The sequence below is a fragment of the Delphinus delphis genome, chromosome 19 (assembly GCF_949987515.2).
Source record: "Delphinus delphis chromosome 19, mDelDel1.2, whole genome shotgun sequence".
Taxonomy (NCBI): Eukaryota; Metazoa; Chordata; class Mammalia; order Artiodactyla; family Delphinidae; genus Delphinus; species Delphinus delphis.
The window spans coordinates 19,726,360-19,746,727 of NC_082701.1; the positions used below are offsets into that span (position 1 = coordinate 19,726,360).

The window sequence follows — 20,368 nt, forward strand, 5'->3', positions numbered from 1 at the left end:
TTAGATTTAAATTCTGGGTGACATTCTCAATTTCAAGAGTCCTTTCTCAGTTGCCATTTTCATCTTCATTTTTATCCTATTCCTGAGACATATATAATTTGTCTCTTTGAGGATACTATTTATAGTTTTGTGAAATTTTTGTATACGCCTAGTATTTTCTGATTCCTGAATTCCTTTTTTCTTTTGTTCATCTCTCTCTCTCATGTTGGAGGTTTTCTTCAAAAGTATTCTTTCTGTCTTCTGCTGGTTTCGGAGAAAGGTAGTTATCTGGAGGATCTAAATGCTTCTTATACAGATTTTTCAACCAATTCTCCTATTTTTAGCCAAACTTCTTATCCCTCCCTTCAACCATATCTACCACCTCCAACTTTGAGCTTTTTCAGGGTTATACAGCATACACTTACTGTTCAGTTTTCTCAGCTGTGCTAGACAGTTACCATCACTCTGCTTTCTGGATTCCAGAATTTTACTGACATCTTTTGTCCACTGTCATCTCATTTCCCATTCTTTGTCCTTGTGGGTTTGTACCCATTGCCCCTGCTTTACTGTCACTTTAGAAGGCCTGTGGGTCATGTTTAACCAGAAGATCTGTGTCTTGTCCTCTTGAGCACCCCTGTGTTTGCACATGCGCTGGTCCCTCTGCTTGGACTGGCTACCCCTTCCTCTCTAGCATTACCAGCTCTCCTGCAGAACTGCTGTACCTTGGAAAGCCAGTGTACCTTGTAAAGTATAGCACCACTCCATTTCCATGTAATTACCTTGTTATTTGTCTGCCTTTCTTTCAAAACTGTATCTTCCTTGACAGGAGGGACCAGTTTGGACAAGTCCCAGGAACACCATTCACCTTGTTATTTTGGAGTTATGTTCCAGGAGTACACCCTGAACTTGTGCATTCCTCTCACTCTGGCAGAGAGACTATGAATTCTCCAATTCTGTGTTCCTTGGGGCTTAGCAAAGCACCTAGGAAAGAGGCACTCAAATGTTCAGTAAACCAGTGACACCTGTACATGTGGCCTTCTAAATGTCACAAGTTGGCTAGAAAGCCTCTGAGATGGAGATGTAGTGTATAGCATGATGACCATACTTAACCACACTGTATCGTATGGTTTTTGTTAGTTTGTTCAGTTTTTGTTTGATTTGTTTTTAATTTTGGCTGCACTGAACAGCTATGCGAGATTTCAGTTCCCCGACCAAGGATTGAACCCGGGCCACGGCAGTGAAAGCCCAGAATCCTAACCACTAGGCCACCAGGGAACTCCCTTGTATGTTTGAAAGTTGTGAAAGAGTAGATCTTAAAAGTTCTCATCACAAGAAAAAAATCTAACTTTGTGAAGTGATGGATGTTAACTAAACTTACAGTGGTAAGCATTTCACAATATACACATATTTCAAATCACTGTGTTGTATACCTAAAACTAATACAACGTTATATGTCAATTGTAGCTCAATAAAACTGAGGAAGAAAATAAAATAAAAGAAGACCTCTGAGAAAATGATATATTTTGTTTCTGTGCATTTTTGTCTACCGAGGTCACAGTATGTGATAAACTTTTTTTTCAGACCCCAACATATTCTTCAGAAGAATAGCAACTGTGACTCTTTCTTTCTGCCTGGATAGAAGATTTTCTCTTTGTAATCAGACTTTTCCCTACCATTCTAGCCGTATTTTTCTAGTTGTAAAATTGAAGGCTTGACCTACTCCTTGTCCTACTTTGTGGTGGAAAGAACACTAGACTAAGTCAGGAGACTGATTATTGGATGTTGTTCCCAATGGTCATGTCAGTGATCTATTTCCATGCCTGTGAAGTGAAGAGGTTGGATTTTATATATTTTAAGAGCTCTTAAACAACAATAACAACAACTATATGCTTTTTGTTACTGAGTTGGAGCCCAAGTGTCTTGAGGGCACAACATTGAAAAGCAGGCAATAGATTTCCTGTGTAAAGAGATTTACTGTTGATTCTAGGTTGGGTCGTAGACCTTTCACTTTGGGAATATCTCAAAATAAACTTACTCATCCGAGTGGTTTTGTTTTATGAGATACCTCATTTCAGTGTCTATATGTCAGTATTTAGTTATATAATTTCTTCGGTTCTCCAGTACTACCAACAGGCTCAAGTCATGTAATGTTCCCTTTTAGATGGCGGCAGGGAGCTAAAGTCTCATTATTGCGATTTAAGGAGTAACAACTCTACTGTGTAACAGTTTAGCTTGATAGGAAAAGCCTTATAATAAAAAAAAAAATTGTGATGCTTACATTTTCTTTTTTTTTTGATACTTACATTTTCATATAAATTCTTCTGTTGGGAAACTACATATTTGCTTTGTCACTTATAGAAAATTTTTATGAATTATTGTACCTATTAGATCATGCTTAAGGAAGACTAGCTTATGCCATTATGTGAAGTTAGTTAGCTGCTTAAGGTATTTCAGTCTTTGTGCTAAAAGTATGTTACAGATTTTTTCAGCTTATTAATTTTCATTCCTTTATTCAACAATTATTTGAGCATTCTCTAGGTACTGGGGAAGTAGCAGTGAACAGAAGAAAGTCTGTTCTCATGGAGCTCACATCCCTAGCAGGTGGTGGTGGGGGAGAGAAACAAAAAAGAAATCTGTGGCGTATTGGATGGTGATGAGTATGTGAAAAAAATTCCGCAGGGGTAGATGTGCTGTTTTAGATAGTGGTATCAAGGGACATTTGCACAGAGACCTGAATAAAGTGAGGGAGCGAGCCAGGTAGCTGTCCAGGGGAAGAGCTTTCCGGGAGAGAGAAGAAGGTACAAAAGACCTAGGGCAGAAATGGGTGTGGTGTGTTCCAGAAGCAGAAAAGAGAGAGGTGTGAGCAAAGGAGTGAACAGTGGAGAGGTCAGAGAGGCATCCAGGGCAGAATGGACTGACTATCTGGTGGACCATGGTGGGAGTTTGGATCTTCTTCTGAGTGGGTTTTGAGCAGAGGAATGAAATGATCTGGCTTATATTTTGAGAAGATCTATAATGTGGAGAATAGACTGTAGAGGGACAGGAGTGAGAGCATCAAGCATCAGTTAGGAGTTTAGTAAGAGCTGATGGCGGCTTGGATTAAGATGGTCGCAGTGGAGGTAGTGAGAATTGCTCACATTCTAGATATGTTTTTTTTTAATTAATTAATTTATTTACCTTTTGGCTGTGTTGGGTCTTTGTTTCTGTGTGAGGGCTTTCTCTAGTTGCGGCAAGCGGGGACCACTCTTCATCGCGGTGTGCGGGCCTCTCACTATCGCGGCCTCTCTTGTTGCGGAGCACAGGCTCCAGACGTGCAGGCTCAGTAGTTGTGGCACACGGGCCTAGTTGCTCCGCGGCATGTGGGATCTTCCCAGCCCAGGGCTCGAACCCATGTCCCCTGCATTGGCAGGCAGATTCTCAACCACTGCGCCACCAGGGAAGCCCTCTAGATATGTTTTGAAGGTAGAGTCCACAGGATTTGTTAATGGATTGGTTGTTGGGGGGAGAGAAACAGAGAAGGAGGAAGAGGAGTCGGCTTATATTAAAGGTTTTTAGTGTGAGCACATGCAAGAGTGGAGGTGTCATTTGCTAAAATGGGGAAGATTGGAGGGGAAGTTGGCTGGGAGAGGGTTTTTTTTTTTTAATATTTATTTATTTATTTTTGGCTGTGTTGGGTTTTCTTTGCTGCACGCGGGCTTTCTCTAGTTGCGGTGAGCGGGGGCTACTGTTTGTTGTGGTGCGCAGGCTTCTCATTGTGGTGGCTTTTCTTGTTGTGGAGCACGGGCTCTAGGATTCAGTAGTTGTGGCTCACGGGCTCAGTAGTTGTGGCTCGCAGGCTCCAGAGCACAGGCTCAGTAGTTGTGGCGCACAGCCTTAGTTACTCCTTGGCATGTGGGATCTTCCTGGACCAGGAATCGAACCCGTGTCTCCTGCATTGGCAGGTGGATTCTTAACCACTGCGCCACCAGGGAAGTCCAGGGAGAGGATTTTAATGAAAGGGTTAGTTTGGGGTACATTAAATTTGGGATGCTTGTTAGACACCCAAGTGGAGATATTGAGTAGGCAGTGAGATAGAGGACTCGAGTTCATGGGAAAGGCTAGGGCTGGAGATGTAAATTTGGGGATTGTCAGATGTTATTTTGAAGGAGTGAGACTGGATGAATCATTTAGAAAATGAGTACATAAAGGAAAGAAGAGATTAACTACTGAAATAGTTTTAACAGCAAAGTCTTTCCCTTTAAAACTCCAATTCCTTTCTCACGGAAGTTGGACTCTATCAAGATGGTATTCCATCACTATGTTAGTAAAAATGTTCTGGTCACCAAGTGTCATAAAGCAACTGAAATTTAGTTGCGTAAAGCAGCAACCATTTAATTGTGCTGACAGATTCTGTGGGCAGGGATTTGGGTAGCACGGCAGGGATGGCTTGCCTTTGCTCCACAACGTCTGAGGCCTCAGCTGGGAAGACTTGAACGTCTGGGGGCAGTTATCATCCGGAGGCTGCTTCACTCACATATCTGATGCCTGGGCCGGGATGAATCAAAGGCTGATCTCAGCTGGGACTGTACACCAGCTGCCTCTGTGTGACCTCTCTGGCCTTGGGTTTCTCAGAGGATGTTGGTTGGGTTCTGGAAAATGAGCTTTCTGAGAGAATCAGGCCTTTATAGTTGCATATCAATACTTCTGCTGGTTGGAGCAGTCGTGGGTTTAGCTAGATTCAAGGACAGGGAACAAAGACCCCTTCTCCCAACAGGAGTAGTAGGGGAGAATTGGAGGCATTCTAATGTGTGTGGCAACCACCAAAAATGCCCTTTGAATTTGAGGTTCTGCCCCCAAACCATAGTGACTTTGAAGGAAGGGGATCTAACACAGGATCCGTGGATGTGGATTCTCAGCCCCAGTTATACGGTGCTCCATGCTAAGTGACCAGATTACCTTAATATCTCTTCCAGGGAAAGTGGCCTGAATAAATTCAAGAAAATTTCTTCCTTCTCTTCAATGAGTGTTGAACTATATTGTGGGTCTGTGACACTGAGATTTAGAAATTTAAGTTCCCTTTCTCTGCTTTATTTGTCTGTCTTAAAAGAATTTATTTCTAACTTACATAGCATTCTAGATCAATGGATGCTTTTTGACTCTTTTATTTGGGCTTTGACCAAAGATACCAGTACCTACAGGCTTTTTTCCCCGGCAACTTGCCCTCCTCCTCCCTTTGTTGCCTTCAAGCCTGGAAATTTTGACATGATGGTTTGCTTGCTCAACTTAACAGTTGTTTCTCAAAGGCTAAACTCCTGTTTGTAAAAGTTGGTAGCTTGCCTCTGATTCCTGTGAGGAGGAGTTGCTCAGCATTCAAAGCTCGTTGGAAGGATGCTTTGCTTCTCTCTAGAAAAACCTCCAAATTCTAGGTAACCAATCATACAGGGTAGAGCTAACCTTGTTTTCCTAGATGCGGTTGCGTATTGGTGCCGTACTTTTCAGTATTGTAGCCATCGGCGAGTGTTCAGTAGGAACTTTGGCAGTGGAGGTGGTGTTTATATGTGTGAGTAAAGGAAGCTATAAAGGAAATACTCATTTGGTGTCTTAAATTTGGTATCAGAATGATATATGTGAGGGTCAGATGGAGGAGATGGAATCAAAACAAAAAAAAGCCTGAGCCACATACCTAAGTACTGTGGGCATTCCGAGTTGAAGCAGTGGTTGGACTATGGGTAGGGTTAGGGAATGCCTCTCCAGCGGAGACAAGAAAGGGACGTATACTGATTCACTTTGTTATAAAGCAGAAAGTAACACACCATTGTAAAGCAATTACACTCTAACAAAGATGTAAAAAAAAAAAAAGGGACATATAGTGCCACCAAGGGGAAAAACATTTTAGGCAAGAGCATCTTTGAGAAAGGAGCAAAGTCTGTGGGGGTGGAGGCGAGGGCGAGGGGGAGATGAGTTGACTTGACATTTTGAAAGTCATCTTGAGGCTGGAGAGAGGAGCTGGAGGGGCCAAAGTTGGCTGAGGAGTTGGGGAGCCTTAGCCGGGGGTAAAGATTTTGGGTGGGACAGTGTGAAGCTGGTGTATGTTTGTTTGTTTGTTTAATTTTTATTTATATATTTAAAAAATTTTATTTTATTTATTTATTTATTTTTGGTTGTGTTGGGTCTTTGTTGCTATGCGTGGGCTTTCTCTAGTTGCGGTGAGTGGGGGGCCACCCTTTGTTGCGGTGCGCGGGCTTCTTATTGCAGTGGCTTCTCTTGTGGAGCATGGGCTCTAGGCATGTGGGTTCAGTAGTTGTGGCTCGTGGGCTGTAGAGCGCTGGCTCAGCAGCTGTGGCACACGGGCTTAGTTGCTCCATGGCGTGGGGCTTAGTTGCTCCATGGCATGTGGGATCTTCCTGGACCAGGGCTCGAACCTGTGTCCCCTGCATTGGCAGGCAGACTCCTAACTACTGTGCCACCAGGGAAGCCCTGGTGTATGTTTTTGAACTGGGAGAGTTGCTGTGGTTTTACTCTTATTGAAAGGTCACTGAAGGGTCATCCTTGAATTTTTCAAACAGCAAAACTGAAAGAGTTGGTCTGCTTCTCAGAATACTTCTTACTGGACGCAGTGTCCTTGCCTGGGAGAATCTGGTGCGGTCAATGTAGCTGTAATTCATACCAGTGGTTTATTCATTCCATATTTTTTTTTGAGTATCTGTTATGAGCTGGGCATCCTGCTGGATGCTGCGGAAGTGAAGGGAAGACACACTGGTGATCAAAAGCCCAGGCTTTTCCTGTCCTCAGGCTGGCAGGCAGTCTGGCATAGAGGTTACAAGTGCAAGTTACGGAGTCACAGTGCTCAGGTCCAAGTAAGGAGAACGTCAGGATCTTTCCCAAAGCAATGTCTCCCGGAAGCTAAGGGACATGCATATTCATGAAGGGGCTTGGGCAGAGGGGAATTCAGCATAGGATTAGGGCAAGGGTCTACAGAGTCCAAGCTTTAGTTGATTGAAGTCAGGAGGGTCAACATCATTGTTCTATCCTTCACCTGGATGGGGGCCTTAGTTCCTGCAGAACTCAAAGATATATTGTCATGTATATCTCTTGAGGAGGAACTAGGACTCTTCTTTGTTACTTCGCTGTTCTTTGACTACCTTTTCTTTGTTGTGCACTCCTGTGTTCTCTTAAGATCATTAATCACTGAGACCTGTTCAAGGGCAAGCATTGCAGCCAGGCGTAGATCACAAAATGGCTTAGGCCAAAATAGCTTCTCTTATGTTGAGAAAGCCATTCCTGGTTCACTTTCTGCAGGGACCCCCAAGCTATCTGCTTACAGACTTGTCACTTGTCTGCTTAAAACTCTACAGATCTCCCCATTACCCTTGGGCGAGAGTTCCTGTTTCTTTTTATGGCTCACACCAGAGCCTTCTCCAGCCTCATCTCATGCCATAGTTCCCTGATGCAGTCTCCACAGGGCTCTGCTTCATTACAACTGCCTGGACCCCATCCTTGGGGATGATTATTCAGTACATGTAGAGTAAGGACCAGCCTCCAGCATCTCAGAGCCCCTCAGGTGATTGTGATGTGCATCCTGGGTGAGACCTGATTCTGCTCTTGTTCCAAGGTTCTCAGTCTGGCCACACCTTAGCATTGTCTGAGGAGCTTTTAAGTATTGAAACCTGGTTCCCACCCTCAGCAATATTCCCATTTGGCATCTGGTTTGGTTCCCGGGCATCTCTATTTTACTTTTTAAAAAATATCTGCCCTTGGGCTTCCCTGGTGGCACAGTGATTGAGAGTCCGCCTGCCGATGCAGGGGACACAGGTTCGTGCCCCGGTCCGGGAAGATCCCACATGCTGCGGAGCGCCTGGGCCCGTGAGCCATGGCCGCTGAGCCTGTGCGTCCGGAGCCTGTGCTCCACAACGGGAGAGGCCACAACAGTGAGAGGCCCGCGTACTGCAAAAAAAAAAAAAAAAAAAAAAAAAAAAAAAAAAATCTGCCCTTGTAATTCTGATCTGCAGCCACGGTGGGGAACCTCTGCATACAGAGGGCAGAATCCAGGAGTAGATGTTGTGGGAAAACAGATCCTGATTCTGGAGTAATTTACCCTTTCAGATCTCCAAGTATTTGAAAAGCCACTCTTCGTAATTTATATTTTTCTCTCCTAACCTCACTTCCTGCTCCCCAAGTCTTCTTCCTGGGCAAAACGTTCAAGTTCTTGGACTCCTCACACCCTGATTGCCCCTCCCTGAATGTGTTTGTTTTATTAATGCACCATTTAAATTGTGATACAATTAGAATATCACTAGGTGTGGGCCAGTTACAGCTGGACTAATAGATCCCTTCATTCAAATGCTATATATGTCTGTTAAAATGTCATTAGATCACACTGGCTTGGTATTATGGTTGACTCATGCGTTACTAAAAATCAATGAAAACTTCCACTGTAGCATTAAGTTCAGGAATTCTGAAAACGGACTTATTTGGGTTAGGAGTCCAGCTTCATGCCTTTACTACCTGTCTGATCTTGGGTGAATCACTTAAAATTCTGTGCCTCATTTTCCTCCTCTGTAAAATGGGTATAAAAATAGTGTCTATCTCATAGGGTTGTCGTGAAGATGAAATGAATAAATAAATATGTCAAGTACTTAAAAGTGCCTCGCACATAGTAAGTGCTATATAAATATTAGCAATAACCATTAGTTCTTTGGACTGCTCTTAAACCAAGATTCTTATTTTTCATCTTTTTCATTCATTTGCATATCACTTGGTGTTTTCACCTTTAGTCTTTTTAGGACCTGGAGCTATCCTTAGGTGAACTATGGGTGGAGATATTTGATCAGGGCACCAACCCAACCCTCTCCCCTTCACTCACACCAGATCACAGCATTACTAACTCCTCCCTCAGGATGTTACAAAGACCCATTAAAATGCATGTAAGCAGGGAAAGCTGACTTTATCATTTAACAGGACTAATCCAATTAATTAATCTGTGTTTCCCAGGGCATTGAGGAAATGGATTTAGTATAAGAAATGCTGATGAAAGGGATGCCGTGAGGGGAAGGAACAATACGGCCATGAGGTGTACCCAGCACATATAGGAAGGATGCTGTACATCTGTTATTTTTTTTTAAACCGATATAACAATCCTTCAAAAGAGGGTTACTTCCCCATTTTACTAGAGAAGCCTGTTATGTAGTCAAGTAATATCTCCCAAACAAACAGCTGATAAATGGTAGGGAGGGCTTGCACCCAGGCCCATCCAAGGTCAAGTCTCTTGGTACTTGGCTTTACACCACACCGCTTCAGAGGAGCGTGTCTGGTTGGCGGAGGGGACGTGTGACAAAGTGGGGGGCCACGTGATGCTCAGATTTGGTTTGTTTTGTGGTCTTTATCTGGAGCTCAGACCTGTTCTCAGGCAACTTTAACCATGAACTTCACACTCAGTAATTGACAAAGCGCATCTAGTTGTGTTACTTTCAGTTTAGAGGGAATTATGTTTGTTATGCTCTTGTTCTTTTAATCTGAAATATTTGTGATCAAATATGCTGCCTATCCCAAATGAAGTTTGGAGAATATGTCCGTTTTTGTTTTTGTTTGTTAATTCCATAACACTATTAGATTTGAAATAAGAGGCCTTGACAATTCATAGTTTTCAGAATCTTTTTCTCAGAGGTAGCTGCGTGAGCACTATATTTTGGGTGGTGCTTTTGGTTTTGTTTTTAACATCCTGATTATCCTTCATGGATCAAGGCACGAGGTTTTCCTTCCTTTTTGCTGTTAGCATTCCTGGTAGTCTCCACCTCTTACACTTAACTGTAAACCTGATACATTTTATTCTCTGTGTTTCTGGATTTAAATTAGATAACTATACAAAAGTAGTGCTAGTGATAAGACTTTACACTGGTCAGAATTTGGAATGGAAAAAATCATGTGCTCAGCACAAGATTCTTGAACTTTTCCAAGAATTAAAGTGAGATAAGAAGAATGAGGGATAGTAGAATTTGGGGGGTTGAATGTGCTCCAGAGTATCATTAAAACTGTGCTTTCGCTTCTCCGAGCTCTGCTCCCCAGTAATTTAGTACTTCTTTCTTTCTTTTTTTTTTTTAAATGGTACAGTCACTTTTTAATTTTATTTATTTATTTATTTACTTTTGGCTGTGTTGGGTCTTCGTTTCTGTGCGAGGGCTTTCTCTAGTTGTGGCAAGCGGGAGCCACTCTTCATCGCGGTGCGCGGGCCTCTCACTATCGCGGCCTCTTTTGTTGCGGAGTACAGGCTTCAGACGCGGCGCAGGCTCAGTAGTTGTGGGTCACGGGCCTAGTTGCTCCGCGGCGTGTGGGATCTTCCCAGACCAGGGCTTGAACCCGTGTCCCCTGCATTAGCAGACAGATTCTCAACCACTGCGCCACCAGGGAAGCCCAGTACTTCTTTCTTTTTTCAATTTTGCCACCTTAGTAGGGAACTATAATTCAAGTTCTCTTATATCTCAATGTCCATTTTTTGCAAAGAAGTGTTTGTTTCTGACTTTAAAGCAAATCCTATTATTTGTAATTGAATATATTTGAATATTACAATGAGGTTAGTTCAGATTGGGCACTCAAGTGTTAATATTTTGTCTTTTTAGGAAATCAAAACTAGATCTCTGCAAAGACTTTTTATTAAAGGCAAACATCTAGTCTTAAACTTTACAAAGGAACTATTTGGATTTGTAAGCAAGGAAATTACATATTTAGTATACAAGTGTACTTATTTCGAATTATCTTTTTAAATTTGAAATTCCAAAGTCTTAATGTCTAGGGTAATTATCAGTGGTGAAATAGTTAAGCTATAATATTTAAATGTGGACTCCCTGTCATTCGTTGCACCTTTAATCCAACAGTGAAAATGTTATGAAGGTTGAGTGTCTTTGTCTAGTATTAATTGCCTCTTAGTGTTTCCTCATTTTTTTCTCCTCCCTAATTTACTTTAAGGAGTTTGCAGCTACCTCATATTATTTTTGGAATGTGGTATGGCGAGAACAAAAAAATTGGAGCTTATAATTATAAATAAATTCTGTGACCCTTAATGGAATTTTCAGGATTATATTGAAAACACTAATAGAAACCAAACAGTTGTTCTCTGGGCTTTAAACAGAAATCCCGTTGTATAGAACATGTTTACTATAAAATAAGAGTTAAAAGAGAATAGAAAGCTGTAAAAAATCCTATGATCCTAACTTCCAGAAAGAAATTAAAAAAATATATACGTACCCTGAGATAGATTAAGAGGAATTATATCAACATGTCCAACATGTCAATTGTAGTTCTGGACAGTGTGATGATACGATATGGGTGATTTTATCTTTTGTTTTTTGTTTTTGTATTTCTCCAAATCTTCCACAGTGAATATTATTACTGTTTTTTTTTTCCTTAGGCCACACTATGAGGCATGTGGGACCTTAGTTCCCCGACCAGGGATCGAACCCGTGCCCCCTGCAGTGGAAGTGCAGATTTTTTTTTTTAATTAATTAATTTTATTTTACTTTATTTTTGGCTACATTGGTTCTTCGTTGCAGCTTGCGGGCTTTCTCTAGTTGCAGCAAGTGGGGGCTACTCTTTGTTGCAGTGTGCAGGCTTCTCATCGTGGTGGCTTCTCTTGTTACAGCGCACGGGCTCTAGGCGCGCAGGCTTCAGTAGTTGTGGCACACGGGCTCAGTAGTTGTGGTGCACGGGCTTAGTTGCTCCACAGCATGTGGGATCTTCCTGGACCAGGGCTCAAACCCGTGTCCCATGCATCGGTAGGCGGATTCTTAACCACTGCACCACCAGGGAAGTCCCAAAAACGCCTTCTTAAAAGGACTGGTTTCAGTAGAAATTAGTACCATTTCTATGTTATTTTATACTTTGGTTGCCTTAGTCACTGGACCTTTCCTGACAGCAAAGAGGAGCTTAGTGTAGGCAACAGATAATATACAAGTATGAATAAATACGTTCTATTTTAAATGCAGGTATTTCTAATATAGAGTATGGCTAACACCCGAAGAAGAATCTCGGGACTCATTGCAAGGATGAACAGAAATTATCTTTAGATTGCTTTCTGTTCTGGATTATTGTATACACCTGGTTTTCGTCCCTCTCACTTTCACCCCTGACTCACTCACCCCTGTCGTAAATCCACTGGTGCCTGCATGCGAAGAGCAGGTGTTAATTTAAAAAGATGTTTTATGGAATGATGTAATGAAGCCTTTTGTAAGTCGTCTTGACTTGTGGTTCTCAACACATCCCTTGGTTTCTTTAGATTGAAGTGTATAAATGAGAACTGTGACTTGGACAGACCTTTTTTGTGTAATAAGTTCCCCATTAGACAGTAGTCATTTGCCTTATGACTTCTTTTTAGTAAGTTATCCCCAAGAGGTTGAGAAATTCCTGTTTTGAAAAGTCCAGAAAGTCTTTGGTGACTTGCTGTTTCATTTTTATTGTTCTTTTCTTTTGGGTTGTAGAAAACAGGATCACACTCACCTTTCCTTTACTATCTGTGAACCTTAAACTGAGTAAACGCCTGGAGAGAATTAAGAGAATGTATTGCCCTAAGCCAGCCACTGTATGGAATGAATTGACTTGTCTCCTCTGCACCCAGAATGGTGCTGGGCACTCACGTTGTTGTGCAAATCGCTCTCTGTGTTCTGGAGTTCAGTGAAAGTGGTTATTAGGTCGGGCTTAGAATTATTCCATAGGTAAGAAATACTTCAGTTAGAATTTAGCAGAGTCCTTCAGATTAACTTGTAATTTGAAAAACCGGAATTGAGATTGTTAAAAAAAGTTTTTTTCCAGTAAGACAATTACCACAAAGCCAGTGGGCAATGGTTTTCCTAGACAATTTGGCTTTTGATCTCTTGAGGATCTAGAGTTCTTATGAAGAGCAATTGGTCTGATTGCCCTGTGGTTCCTGTTAGTTAAATATGGTTTGTAGCTAAGCAGCTGGTAAGGAAATCACTGACTGTTTGCCCATGTTCTCCTTGAAAATACTGCCTGCCCTTTGGCTTTAATTTAGAATGATTCTTTTTTTAATATAGAGTAGCTATTAAGTATTACCTACAGTGATTAGACTGAGAAGTAGAACATAACATCAGTCATTTTTGGTCCCTTAATTTTATGGAAAATACTGTTAGCTGGTTTCTGGTTTAAGAAATAGCCCCATTATTATACTACTCACTACAACTAACTAAAACCCAAACAACAAAAACCCTCTTGAGTAATGGACTAGAAACGAATTGGCAAATTTTCAAAAACTTGTAATTTTTTAATGGTATATGAGTTTGAAAATGCAAATATTCATGCATGACTACATTGTTAATCCATGATTGAGCAGGTATGGTGTGATGCTGCTTTATAGTTTTAATTTGGAACTTCAGGGAGCAGACTGTGATGGCTCTACATTTGTATCCAAGATCAGCAATTAAATAATTAGTCTATTTTTTTATTAGTCTATTTTTTAATTGATTTATAACACGGGAGTTTATTATGAAAAGTAGGTGTCTATTTCTTTAAATCCTTTATTAGAACATGGCTTTTGGGTTACATAATCTAGAGCAGTAGTGTCCAATAAAAATAGAAGGCAAGTCACATATGTAAAGTTCCTAATAGCCACATTAAAAGAAGTAAAAAGAGATGGGTGAAATTCATCTTAATAATATATTTTATTTGGGGAATTCCCTGGAGGTCCAGTGGTTAGGACTGGGCGCTTTCACTGCCGGGGCCCAGGTTCAATCCCTGGTCAGGGAACTAAGATCCCGCAAGCTGTGTGGCGTGGCCAAAAAAATATATATATATGATATATATATATATTTATATATATATACGTATGTGTATATACACACACATATATAAGTAAAAAATATATATATAAAATTTAATCCAATATATCTAGAATATTAACATTTCAATATTAGCGAGACATTTTACTTTCTTTTTTGTACTAAGTCTTCAAAATCTAGTGTATTTCAGTTTGAAACCAGCCACATTTCAAGTGCTCAGTAACCACATATGGCTGCTGACTACTGTATTGAATTATGTGGGTCTGGAGTTCCCTACATTCACATGCAGTAGAATCTACATAAATTGGCATATTACGCAGATGTCTGTGCAGATCAAGTCCTGAGAAACACAAGACAGATCATGATGCGTTTAGCCTAGGAGGCAGATTTTTTTTTTTTTTAGTTGGGGTATGGTGGTTTTACAATGTTGTGTTCGTTTCTACTGTATAGCGAAGTGAAGTAGAGTTCCCTGGGCTACACAGCAGGTTCTCATTAGTTACCTGTTTTATACATGTTAGTGTTTATATGTTAGTCCTAATCTCCCAATTCATCCCACCCACCCTTTCCCCCCTTGGTGTCCATACGTTTGTTCTCTACATCTTTGTCTCTATTTCTGCCTTGCAAACTGGTTCGTCTGTACCATTTTTCTAGATTCCACAAATATGCGTTAATATATGATATTTGTTTTTCTCTTTCTGACTTACTTCACTCAGTATGACAGTCTGTAGGTCCATCCACGTCTGTACAAATGACCCAATTTCGTTCCTTTTTATGGCTGAGGCAGATTTTTAACTTGGCCCAAATGTGAATATTGTAAGAGAGTTCTAATGGCCTTTGATTTTTTTTAAAATTTATTTTATTGGAGTAGAGTTGACTTACAATGTTGTGTTAGTTTCAGGTGTATAGCAGAGTGATTCAGTTATACATATATTTATTCTTTTTCAGATTCTTTACCCATATAGGTTATTATAGAATACTGAGTAGAGTTCCCTGTGCTATACAGTAGGTCCTTGTTGGTTATCTATTTTATATATAGTAGTGCGTGTATGTTAATCCCAAATTCCTAATTTATCCCTCCCCTCCACGTTTCCCTTTTGGTAACCATAAGTTTGTTTTCAAAGTCTGTGTGTGTGTTTCTATTTTGTAAATAAGTTCATTTGTATCATTTTTAAAAATTAGATTACACATGAGTGATATCATATATTTGTCTTTCTCTGTCTGACTTCACTTAGTATGATAATCTCTAGGTCCCTCCATGTTGCTGCAAATGACATTGTTTCATTCTTTTTTATGGCTGTGTAATTCCATTGTATATATGGACCACATCTTCTTTATCCATTCCTCTGTCGATGGACATTTAGATTGCTTCCATGTCTTGGCTATAGTAAACAGTGCTGCAGTGCACACTGGGGTGCATGTATCTTTTCGAGTATGGTTTTCTCCAGGTCTATGCCCAGGAGTGGGATTGCTGGGTCATATGGTAGTTCTATTTTTAGTTTCTTAAGGGACCTCCATACTGTTCTCCATAGTGGTTGTAGGCCTTTGATTTCCTGTTGAGAGTAAAATTCGACATGGTTACAATGCTTCAGCGTGTAGCGTGCGCTTCAGTTACTGCTTTCATTAGCCAGTGTTTAGCATACATGTACCACTGCCCAGGTAGCATTGCATCGGTCCTGTGGCAGGTTAATCTTGGGGGTGGAGATGGGGGGCTGGGGGTGCGACTGCAAAGGAGTGGTAGCTGAAAATGCTCGGGAGGTGCCTAAGACATTGTTAAAAAAAATCCCAAGCACCTAGGAAACTTAACTTATTCCCCTCTAATGTTGTTGGAAGGTTTAGTTTATTTATGGAAACATATTGGCCCGACTGGGGCAAATACCTCGTCCTGACATTCTCATCTCTTTGCTTTACTGAACTTTTTCACCAGTGGAACTTAAGCCCTTGGTACTTGAGGAGGGAAATACTTTAGATCTGTGGCATAAGTGTAAAGCATACACTGGTTTAGAAAACTTAGTACAAAAAGAAGAATGTAAAGTATCTCGTTAATAGTTTTTGTATGATCGCATGTTAAGATGATAACATTTCGTATATTAGGTTAAAGAAAATGTATTATTAAAGTTAATTTTACCTCTTTCTTTTTACTTTTTAAATATGGCACCTAGAAAATTTAAGATTACATATGTGGCTTGTATTAGATTTCTATTGGATGGTGCTGCCTTAGTTTTTTTTTTAATTAATTAATTGATTGATTTTTGGCTGTATCGGGTCTTCGTTGCTGCGTGTGGGCTTTCTCTAGCTGCGGCGAGCAGGGGCTACTATTCGTTGTGGTGAGCGGGCTTCTCGTTGCGGTGGCTTCTCTTGTTGCGGAGCACGGGTTCTAGGCACACGGGCTTCAGTAGTTGTGGCAGGTGGGCTCAGTAGTATGGCTCTCGGGCTCTAGAGCACAGGCTCAGTAGTTGTGGCGCACAGGCCCTAGTTGCTCCGTGGCATGTGGGAATCTTCCCAGACCAGGGCTTGAACCCGTGTCCCCTGCATTGGCAGGCAGATTCTTAACAACTGCGCCACCAGGGAGGTCCCTGCCTTAGATTTTTAATTGTTCAATTAAAGACTGCCGTGAGGGGACTGACCCTGCTTTCCTGAATATGTGCTTGAAAGCTTGATCAGTTGATGCCATCTTTGCAGTAGCAAGGGGGTATGCTGTTTCTGTCCCCGCAAGAAAGAGAAGGAGAACAGCAGCACAGCCCTTTTGAATTCTGTAAGGACCCCAGATTCTGAACAGCTTGGTGATCATTTAACTTGCTGCTCTGAGAACACAAGACCTGTCGGTTTTGTCACCAGTTTGCCCAGTCCTTTTTATGAAAGGACCAGTAATTAGGTGCTTATTCATGCCTTCTCCAAGAAATAAATCAAGCACTCTAGTAAAGTGTACGTATTTGTATGTAGTCTACCTTTCAGTAAATGTTCTCACTGTCCCAGAGAACCATCTCAATATACTTTTTTTTTTTTTTTTTTTTTTTGCGGTACACGGGCCTCTCACTGCTGTGGCCTCTCCCATCGCGGAGCACAGGCTCTGGACCCGCAGGCTCAGCGGCCATGGCTCACAGGCCCAGCCGCTCCGCGGCATGTAGGATCTTCCCGGACCGGGGCACGAACCCGCGTCCCCTGCATCGGCAGGCGGACTCTCAACCACTGCGCCACCAGGGAAGCCCTCAATATACTTTGATCCATATATACTTTAGTCTTTGGCTCCTACTCATAGTTATTTTTTACAGCTTCTTAAGACTACTTGGTCTGTATTGCTATTTCCATGACCCCAAGCTATTCAGAAAGAGGACTCAAGGTGGTTAGCTGACTTGGCTTCTCCTTGAGCATTTCCCTGGGGTGTTCATGAACCTGGGGACAACCTGAATGCCTGGTTTTTAGCTTCTCTTCTTTCTCATCCCAGACTGAGAAATTTTAGAAACAAAATTACTCTTTTTTTTTGAGTGGGAGAATCCCAGGCAGGTCCTTGCTTATGTGTTTAAACCTGTAGTCTTGGAATTAGCTCTCTGCCTCCCTGAACACCCATATCCCACATTTTGTTCTTAAAGATCAAACTTAGGTTTACTGTGTTTCTACCTCCTAGTCCACCTAAAAGGAGTGTAGAGTGGAAAGAAAGGAGCTCACATCTGTTGAGCATCTGTTGTGTGCTAGACACTGAGCTGGGTGCTCAAGAAATATTATCTCAGTAACCCTGAGGGGTGGGAATTATGGTCTCTGATAGAGGAGGAAATGGAAATCTGGAAGTTAAGTAATTTCTCAGCTTCACATACCTCTGAGAGATAATGGGTTCTAGAACATGACATCATGCCCACATTGTCATCCTGGTTTAGGAGAAAGAAGCTGCGACGTGGTTCCAGAGGTAGAGATTTGAATGTATATGTATTGTTCTGAACTGGGAGAAACATGGAAGATCCTTTCCAAAGCACCTTTTATCCCTAATCACAGACCCGATGCCTGTGTTGGATAGATTGTTTCCCCTTACTGGGGCTTGTAGTGACCATATACACCTTTGGTTTGCAGTGTGACCCCTGATTCCAGCAGAATGGCCCAATGGAATCAGCTACAGCAGCTGGACACACGGTACCTGGAGCAGCTTCATCAGCTGTACAGTGACAGCTTCCCGATGGAGCTACGGCAGTTTCTAGCCCCTTGGATCGAGAGTCAAGATTGGTAAGTCCTTCCTGAGAAGCTCCCCAAATTGTTAGGTTTTAGTTTGAGACAAGAGACATGATCTGCTCTAACTTAACTCTTTGCTAACTATTTCGTTGAAAAGCTTATGGGTACAGGTGATGGGATAAAAGAGAACAGAAGATAGAGAGGTCATTTTAGTCTTGTAAAAACATTTTCTACATTAGAAGGGCATCTGGGCAGCTGTCTTTTGGCACATTGAAGCAGCCTGCTTGGTGGTAGATGTTTTGAAGCCTGACTTTAATCTCATTTGCTTGATGAGATGCTCTGTGTGTTCTGACACTTCAGGGACATGCTATAGATATATAGATATATATTTTTTTAATTGGAGTATAATTGCTTTACAGTGTTGTGTTAGTTTCTGCCGCACAGCGAAGTGAATTTTTTTTATCTGAATGAGAATTCTGTCGTGGGTAAAAGTTTGGGTTCGTACTTCTGATTCCCCTTTCATTAAGGGAAAGAAACACAGAGTCAGAGAAATAGACTCGTTCATAGAGGAGATAATGGTACAGAATCCCAACAACTATTTCCTTCCCTTTTTTTTTTTAATATTTATTTATTTTATTATTTATTTATTTTGGCTGCTCCAGGTCTTAGTTGAGGCACACGGGATCTTTAATTGCAGCATGAGGGATCTATTCCCTGACCAGGGATTGAACCCGGGCCCCCTGCCTTGGGAGCATGGAGTCTTACCCACTGGGCCACCAGGGAAGTCCCTCCTTCACTTGAATGTATTCAGGTCCACCTATTAATTTTGGTTTAATTCAGGCCCCTGACCTAGTTTTTCCAGAATTTGGTAAGGGGCCAGAGAGGTGATACAGAGATGTCAGAAGTAGGCCACCCTAGCTTGGGATGGCTTATTTGCTACTAAAAGTCTGACCACAGAGTTGACGGAGAATTTAAAGCAAAACAACATACCTGTTCACTCAAGTATTTGATAAATATAGAACTATGACCGTGGCTAATAGTATCTGGAATAATGGTTGATAATTTTTAAATGGATGACACTTATGGTTGCTGAGCAAGATGCATCTGAAGTGATGAGTGGGTTGTAGCATCAGGTTTGCCTTGGGGTTTTTCCTCCTCGGTGGTGATTTCTGCGTGCATGCATGTGTATGTGTGCGTGTGTAGGTTTCAGAATCGTCATTCTTTATCCTCTTCCTTTTCCTAGGGCATATGCGGCCAGCAAAGAATCACATGCAACTTTGGTGTTTCATAATCTCTTGGGTGAAATTGACCAGCAGTATAGCCGCTTCCTGCAAGAGTCCAATGTTCTCTATCAGCACAACCTGCGAAGAATCAAGCAGTTCCTTCAGGTGTGATGAGAAACTGAACCCGCAGAGGAGGGTTTTATCTTTCTTTCCTGAAAGTTTCTTTTCTCATTTTGCTAAATAATGAGAACATATCTTGTACTTTAAATCCAAGGAGAAGTAACTAGCCCTTTGAGTATCGTTGCGAAATTCACTTTTTTGGTTCACTGAAATAATAATGTGATTGCTATGTTAATCGTGTTATGTTAGTATGTTAATAACATGACTGTGATGAGGGCGGATGACTAGGAAGATGACTCTTACTTTTCAGTGTTAAAGGTTTGACCATAAATGGATACTCCTTGACAAAGTCAGTTGCCTCCCTGTAAGACTGGGATAACACACTGTCCAAAGACAGACGACCAAGCCTTCTCTCAGTGAAGTACAGCTCCTCATTACTGCCTTTCTTCCTCTCTTCTTCCCTTCGTCTCCCACTATTTGCAGCCAGGCTCTGAGGCCCTTGCTGTGTTGTTTCATGTAGTAAATGTCACACTTTCCCTAATTTATGAGGAAGTTAGCAAAGTTCAGTCCACATCTCCTTAGTCTACTGCCGCTTTTCATTCTCTTTCTCTCCTACGTACAGAGCAGATACCTTGAGAAGCCAATGGAGATTGCCCGAATTGTGGCCCGGTGCCTGTGGGAAGAGTCCCGCCTCCTCCAAACTGCAGCCACTGCAGCCCAGGTGAGGCCTGGGAAGAAACAAAGTGCTGTTGAAATGTGCTTCCTTTGTGTGTACAAAGATGTGCTTGCTCTTCCAGGGTCTTTAGGATGTGCGCTGACCTATGGGGAGAAGTGGGTGTTCGGGGTTTTGGGGTTCTTTGGTTTTTGTTGTTGTTTGGGGTTTTTTTGGTTATTTTGGCCATGCCGCATGTGGCATGTGGGATCTTAGTTCCCTGACCAGGGATTGAACCTGCGCCCCTTGCGTTGGAAGCACAGAGTTTTAACCACTGGACCACCAGGGAAGTCCCTGGGTTTTGTTTTATACAAAGAAAATAACATTTTTTTCTTGCATATAAAATGCATTCTACTTTTTAAGAAAAACTTTAAAACATTACAGAAAATTACAAGAAAGAAAGTTAAAAAACAAAGACC

At 41.6% G+C, this 20,368-nt stretch overlaps 1 protein-coding gene across 6 annotated transcripts in view; it reads left to right on the plus strand.

Moving 5' to 3' along the window:
- The window catches only part of STAT3 (signal transducer and activator of transcription 3), a 66,298-nt gene that overhangs the window by 18,697 nt on the left and 27,233 nt on the right, over positions 1–20,368 (plus strand). For 5 of the 6 annotated variants that reach the window (XM_059997657.1, XM_059997652.1, XM_059997654.1 and 2 more), the window contains 3 exons: positions 17,799–17,948; positions 19,138–19,282; positions 19,860–19,958. In XM_059997657.1, the coding sequence (XP_059853640.1) occupies positions 17,821–17,948; positions 19,138–19,282; positions 19,860–19,958 (372 nt within the window). In that variant the 5' untranslated portion in view covers positions 17,799–17,820. Of the gene's footprint in view, positions 1–17,798; positions 17,949–19,137; positions 19,283–19,859; positions 19,959–20,368 lie in introns of those variants that run through there. The other variant, XM_059997658.1, reaches the window with a different exon arrangement.